Raw genomic sequence first — 7,686 nt, forward strand, 5'->3', positions numbered from 1 at the left:
GGCCTGACATGATTTCAGTGGACATGGTTTCACCACTCCGCGCTCTCAAGCAGGACTCAAGCAAACCTTAGCAACAACAGCCTCAAGTATTTATAACAGGCAATGAGTTTTTGAGAAATTACCCCTTTTCATCAAAAACATACTTTATTACATGGATATTTAAACATTTTAAAAACATAGATATTTTTTTCTACCACAGAAAATTAATCAACTCTAAATCCAGACTTTAAATAGGCCTCTCATATTCAAAGGCTGCAGGCTGATGTGCTTTGGATCATTGTTTGTATGGCTAAAGATCCCAAGCTCATAGCCCAGTATTCTCCTTTGGCTTTTTAGCTCGAGAACAGGGCCATTTTTCTGTCATTCACTGCAAAGACTCTAGGTCCTAAAACAGAAACACAGAAGACCTCTTCTATGAGACTTCGGTGAGCATTAAGAGTGATTTGGTGGGCTAATCTCTGTTTGGACAGTTCGCCCCTGTTGAATGTTTTTTTTCAATTTTTGTATAATAGCTCTTACTGTGGTACTTTGAGTCCCAAATGCTTACAAATAGCTTTATAAACCTTTGATTTATATTATCATCTGTTATGAAAATGTTTTTAAGTGATGGTTTCTTTTTGTAAATGTATAGCCTAGATTTCATCAGTTTTAAATGTTTATGTGAATAGGTGAATTACTAAATGTAGACTAAAGAGCTCTGGGGTACTTGGCCTTGATAAAACCCCCAGTACAGGCTATGTACAATTTATCAGATGATTTATCTTTATCTAAACTGTTGCCCTAACATTTCAGTTTTTATGTGTTTTATTCAACATTTTTGAAGGAAATAATTGTTTTCATCACCAAATAAATCAGGCAATATTAAGTGCAAAACTCCCGAGCCCCTCATTGTTTTTGTCTCAGCTGGATCTTCATAGGATAAGGTTTAGGAGTCAGAGTTATTCCATATAGTGGAGTAAAGTCTGGTTCACCAGCATCTTCTGGCCAGATGAAGTTAAACTTCCTCAGCAGTGTCACTATGAAGAGGAAGAGCTCCATACGAGCCAGACCCTCTCCAAGGCACATCCGAGGTCCTATGAGACAAAAAGAACTTCAGTATCTAAGGCTACATTCACACTACAGGCCTTCATGCTCAACTCTGATTTTTTTGTGAAATCTGATTCTTTTGGGTGGTTGTTGACATTTCCAAATATATGCAACATGTAAGTGATCTTCTGTGTGAACCGCATTCACACAACTTAAATGTCCCACATGTGTAGTAGAGGACGCAAGACATCATAAGTATTTTTGCTCTGTGTTTATGGAAGTAAACATGGATAGTAGTGCTCAATCACATCTTGAAATACAATAATTTCAAGAGAGTTGAAAATTGGGACTGCTTTCCGAATTATCGTCCACCATAGTTATTGTTCTTCTTCCCACTGTTGTGTAGCAAGACACAGAAACGTGACCTTTGTTAAGAATAGTGACCTCAGTTAAGTATTAATGAAGTACAAGTCGAATAAATGCAACATAGCCGTTCAGACGCAGGTCAAATTTTAAATGATCAGATTTGTATCGGATTCAGGACCACATAGCCAAGTGGACTGGGTAGGATTGGAAAAAAATCTGATCTGTGACATTCAGACTGTCATGAAAACATCAGATACAGATTGCATATGAGCAAAAAAATTGGATTGGGTCACTTCAGACTGCTGTATGAACGTAGCTTTTGAATCTATATTATAACTATTACATAATGTTGCACAAATTCTTGGCTTATTTACCCGCAGAAAAAGGTATAGAGGCCACTGGTTTGACAAACTTTCCCTGTTCATTCAAGAAGTTTTCAGGGTTAAATTCATGAGGGAATTTCCACTGTCCTTCCTCACTCAGGACAGAAATCATGTTCTGGACGATTGTTGTACCCTGCAGAGAAAGCAAAGGATAGAGAGAAACAGTAAAGTATGGTCATTCTATCTTTAATACATGAAGCAAATTTAGGCAGCTTGGCTTATACCTTAGGAATAAAGTATCCCATAAGCTCTGTGTCTCTAGTTGTGCTGTGGAGGATACCGAGAGGAAGAGTGTTGGCAATCCTCTGAATTTCATGGATCACAGCCTGGATAAAGACAGATTTCTATAATCTATTTTGAAATGGAATACCTATCATTTCAATTCTTCAAGAAAGAGCCAGAATCAAAACAATATAAAGCTTCATTGAGCTTAAAGGGGCTCAGCTTGCAAGGAATTGACTCAATACTTGATCGATATATAAAATGCAATCGATATGCAATTTGAGAGCTGAAAACCACTAAAAGATTATTAAAATTATAAAGAGGGATTAGGATAATAATGTGTAAAACCTGCATATAAGGCATGTTGTGTCTGTCATCAAAAGAGACTCTCTCCTTCCCCTTTAGGACCTGGTCAATCTCCTGCTGACATCGTTCTGTAGGATTAGGGTTAGGGTTAGAGAATGTGACCACTATTTCAAATATTTATGGGCCTGTTTTCAAATGTTCATGCATAAAAAATGACTTACCGCAGCATTTAATTTTGATATGAAATTAATAAAGTACTTTTCAATTGAATTGATTGAATTCAGAAATCAATCAATCAATTGCAAATTAAAAAACAGACATTAGCCTCCTCCAGCTGGTGCTTGTCCCTCCCCTGGGACTCCATGTTCATTACCCATCCTGTTTGGCTGAGTTTGTAAACTAAATCCAAATTTGACTTGTTTCTGTGCCTGATTCTAGGTGTGGGTCAGAAAACATCAGCCACATATGTCAGGTGAATCTTTCCCAGAGTGACATACCAACAAACAAAAATAAAAAATTCAAGAAAATCTTTCCTCTCTGAGATCATCAAAAATAATCATCAGCAAAATAAAAACAATGACTCAAATAAAACCATCCATCCATCCATCCATCCATCCATCCATCCATCCATCCATCCATCCATCCATCCATCCATCCATCCATCCATCCATCCATCCATCCATCCATCCATCCATCCATCCATCCATCCATCCATCCTGGACAAAACCTTGTTATGAGCATAGATTTTGTGCTTTTCTTTTTTTGAGATTGAACCTACCTTGAATTTGAGGGTAGTTCATGAGGTAAAGAAAGCCTGTGAGAAGAGTGTTGGAGGTGGTGTCCGTCCCAGCAATATAAAGATCAAAGGTGTGCCTTACCAGCTGTTCTTCAGAAAAAGAAGATCCCTCTTCTTCCTGGATGGGAGAGAGTGATGATTTTAAAGTAAATAGAAATTAAGTTTAATTTTAATACACGATAAAAAGGCTCTTTTTTTCACTATCTGACGTCAATTTAGGATAAACATTTCCTGTTTGTTCATCTTTTGCTAAACATGAAAAAAATTACATTGTTTAAAGTCTGAGTTTTACTTACTTTTTCTTCATACTGCATTGCACTGCTTTTTAAAATTGTGTGACTTGGGTCAAATGGTTTGGGTATCCCTCCACAAGCTTCTAAGAAAAGACAAACTTGCTCAAATAAACCTTTTTGTGCTCTGCCAACATGTTATTTTGTGGGATTTAGGAGAGGGCCTTTTGTGGCCACTACAAAGCATTCACTTTGTCTTTAAACTACTCAATTAATAACTTATGTTGGGCCGTTCTTTCAGGATGATTTATACATGTTAATCCACTTTTAGTTTGGTGTGTTGAAGATTAATTTATTTTTATTTTATTCTTTTTTGAAATAACTGTTACATCTTTTTATTTCTATATCTATTACTCTTCTATGTGGGTCAGCCAAAATGAATATTCTTATGCTGACATTATGTGGCCTGATTGGTTCTAGCATCACCTCATATGGTAATGCTGTAGGCTGTGTGACAATTTCTAGATACTGACTGGGGGCTTTTGGGGAGACACTTCCTCACTGACTTTAGATAAAATGGAAAAAGTATCAATTGTATCAATGATTTTGGTAAACATGACTGGGATAAATTCTGTTAATGCTTAAACATGTTTCCTCCTTTGTGTTGACTATCTGAGAAACAATTCCTCAATAAATCAATATGTAATCATCAGGACTGTCCCAAATTGATTGAAGGCATTTTTAGTCTTAGTGTACATGAACACTTAAAATAAAAGGGTTTAAAAATAACCTACTAATCATACTGAACAGTACAGATTAAATATATTCTATTACCCACCCTTATTGTGCCTTGCTCTCTGTGTTAAATATTTCAGACATTCTAAATTCAATGTGTTTGAACACCTTATCCAGTTCATCGAGATAGCAGTCCACAAAATCTCGCGGCTCTCCAGGGACTCTGGTCTTCTTGTGTTCATTCACCAAACCAACTGCAATACTCAGAAAAACCTGTGGTAGACAAGTTTGAATGTTAGTTTTATTTCTCTTTTTTTATATGGAGTTGCTTTTTCCTACTTTACCTCAATGTCCTTAAAGGCCTTCCTAAAGGGCAGCGGCAGTGGGCGAATGAAAGGGAGGGAGTTATACAACTGTAAAGAAAGATAACTTTTAAGAAAACACAGTTAAGAGATTATTTCTGATCTACATTTGCTCACAGGTTAATGTTCTGTCTGTCTGGTTCAGAATCATATAAATAATGGATTGAAAGACCACGAGGATTATTAGTTAACGGAGAAACAGGAAGGGTTCGTTAAAATGCCAATTTGCATTTGCAGCAGTATATCACATTCCTAACTCAGATGTATGCCATTTAAGATGCGTTATCTCACCATAGCCCACATTCCATTGGCCATCCTGGTCAAGTCAGTAAAGCACTTAACAATAGTTTGGATTATCTCATCTTCATATTCATAACGGGTTCCAAACAAAACCCTGCAGATAATGTTGGAGGCTGCATTATGGAACATAAATTGAGGACACAGGGTTTTACCTAAAAAGACAAAACACATTTTGAAAAATAGCACAATTATAAACCAAAAACAGCACAAAATGCAATATTCTGCCTATAAAATATGTCCTACCTATGTTTTTCTCCAGTGTCTTAATTGTGCATTCAACCTCTTCGTGAATTCTTTCCTCCATGGATTTCTTCCCAAGACCAAAGTTTCTCAATGTCATCAGAGCAAAGCGACGATGATCTCTCCAAACTGAGCCATAATCGGCCATAATTACACCTACAATAAGCACAACAATATAGAAATAAGCCCTAAAGTTTAAATTCCTCTGTGCACAATTAATATTATTAAATTATTTTACTGCTTAAACAAACATTGCAGATAATCTTCTCTTTGATGACTTTTGACTTGAAATAAAATTAATTAAATTTAGTCATATCTCTAAATGTATGTACATAAAGTAAACCTGTTCATAAAATATATGTTTTGCTTTTATAAAGTGTTTTTATAATGTTTTTTGTTGTTGGCATTCATATAAATATACTTGTGTGATAACTTAGTATACGTTTGATTATCTTTTGGCATACATCTATTTTGAATTTATAGCCCCCCCTAGAGAAAACTCCACCAGGAGCCACTGATTCATACCATCTTTAATTTCAACTGCTTACCGATTACAATTTCAATTTGCATGTATTAAAAACACAACTTACCCTTTCTTTGAATAACATCATTCATAAACATGTCTTGGGGCCGTCCAGCAAAATCAACAGCTTTGACTATCATTGCTTCCCTCATGGCCTGAAATCCATTGATCATAACAACTGGTTTTAAACCAAAGAAAATGCTGTAGACATTTCCGTAGGACTGCCTAAGCTGAAGGAGAAGAAGAGAATCACTTTTTAGTCTATCCACAACTATACACATATCTTGCTTATGGTAAATGAAAATTTACAATAAGGTGTAAAGAAATGCATATAACTATAAAAAAATTCTTTTAATTGATTTTAATCATAAATTCATATAGATTAGATAAAAAAGAAAAAAAACATGTATTTAGATTTTGTTTATAATAATTCTCACTGCCGTGTATTGTAAAGAAATAGACAAATTTTTATAGTACGAAACGGGAATATCCGCTTAAATAGTGTGTTCTGTTGTAGAATAAAATGGTTGAGAACAAAATTTTGTATCAAGGAATACAATATACACCATGTACTGTGTGTTATCAGGCATGTGGGTAAACATTTACTGCCTTCAACATCCAATACTGTCTGGGTAAAGTCCAAATGCAAAGACCTAAATAATTAATTATAAAGGAATTAAAAAGCTGTTATCTTTTATGGTGGAAATATTGAAGGTAATAAGTTGCACCTGTTAGATAGTCCCTCTTACCCTCTCAAAGTCCTTTAAGGGGTTCTTCAAGTTCAGGTACAAAAGGTTTCCCAGTATAGGCAGAGTGGGGGGTCCTGGTGGGAAGTTTTTGGGTCTCCGAGGTTTGAGCTGGAGAAGAAGGAAGAAAATACAGAGGCCCAGGAGAATAACTGAAAACAACATGTTGGATTTGGATCAAACTAAAGAGGGGAGCCTGTATGCTCAGCTATTATTAGTCATTGCACGACCCCGCCTCTAGGCAAATTATTGCTGAAATTAGACAACAGCTGCCAGCAGCAGATATAAACAATTTATGGATTACTAAAAGCCTTAAAGCAAACAGACTGAAGAATAGTTTATTTCTAAGAGCTATCACCATCAGCAATTATCTTGTAAGACTTTAGTTGATATATGTACAATATATAAAGTTATATATTACTTTGTTGCCTAAGATCATCAGTATAATCATCTATAAATATACATGCATACCAAATATTTCCTATGTTTACATATCTACAATTTTTTGTCTGTTGCAAAGAAATTTTGCACTTTGTTTTTAATAGAAGCATATTGGTAATAACCTCTGATTTGTGTTGCACTGAAAAAAGGGGAAGCACTCCAATCCAGATTTGCTTGCTTTATGATGTGGCTATCCAACATTTGTTAATCAGAAGTTGTGAAGATGCAAACTTTTAGCCTGAATTTTTCATCTTTGCAATTTATACAGTCACATTTTCTGCAATTACGTGACTGTTTTAACGCAACCTCTAAAGTTGTACTTTCACCTTTTTTACTTACCCTCTCTTTTGTTATTTACCACATTGCCCAAGACTCATGTAGAAAAGTCAGCATAAGGGCTATCTGCTACTGATCATGCCAAAGTCTGATATGCCAACTGAAATCAGAGTAGCATGAACAGTGTTTGTATCAGCAAGAAAAGTCATTATCGGCTATCCTAAAAGGCGGTAGAAGGCGGTAGAAGAGTTCATCAAATAATTAGTGTTGCACCGATACCGATACCAGTATCGGACGGGGCCCCGATACTGCCCTAAAATGGTGGTATCGGTATCGGCGAGTACCAACAAATAGGGCACCAATACCATTTTGAGAGCCATAAGTTTATTCAACTATTGTCATCCACTCTTGGTAGGCAATAAAAAGTTCTACTGGATTCACTTTGTATTAGATTTTTTCCTGCTTCACAAAGGTAGGCAGCAGCTTGACAAAGCCATGATGGCAATTATTTTACATTATTATGGTATCGGTATCGGCCAATACTGCACAGCCAGGTATCGGGTATCAGTATCGGGGCCAAAAAAAGGCATTGGCGCAACACTACAAATAATTTACACAACGTTGTCCAACTGCAGGAGGAGATCCCCTCTGATTGTTGTGTTTGTTTTTTTGGCTTTCTTTCTAAGCAATCCAGAGATATTGGGGTAGCTGGAAGAAGACTGGAGATTTTAAGA

At 36.1% G+C, this 7,686-nt stretch overlaps 1 protein-coding gene across 1 annotated transcript; it reads right to left on the reverse strand.

Moving 5' to 3' along the window:
* Positions 1 to 159: 159 nt before the first annotated feature.
* On the reverse strand, positions 160 to 6,430 carry LOC119787240 (cytochrome P450 2B4-like). The gene is made up of 11 exons (XM_038290985.1): positions 6,239 to 6,430; positions 5,557 to 5,719; positions 4,970 to 5,122; positions 4,718 to 4,878; positions 4,409 to 4,477; positions 4,233 to 4,337; positions 3,082 to 3,217; positions 2,346 to 2,431; positions 2,000 to 2,101; positions 1,767 to 1,908; positions 160 to 1,073 (listed from the first exon to the last, which is right to left on the reverse strand). The coding sequence occupies exons 1-11, from the start codon at positions 6,398 to 6,400 to the stop codon at positions 886 to 888; spliced, it is 1,467 nt and encodes a 488-aa protein (XP_038146913.1). The 5' UTR covers positions 6,401 to 6,430; the 3' UTR covers positions 160 to 885.
* Between the last annotated feature and the right edge of the window lie 1,256 nt (positions 6,431 to 7,686).

Source organism: Cyprinodon tularosa, unplaced genomic scaffold (assembly GCF_016077235.1).
Source record: "Cyprinodon tularosa strain WSP-4 unplaced genomic scaffold, ASM1607723v1 ctg290, whole genome shotgun sequence".
Taxonomy (NCBI): domain Eukaryota; kingdom Metazoa; phylum Chordata; class Actinopteri; order Cyprinodontiformes; family Cyprinodontidae; genus Cyprinodon; species Cyprinodon tularosa.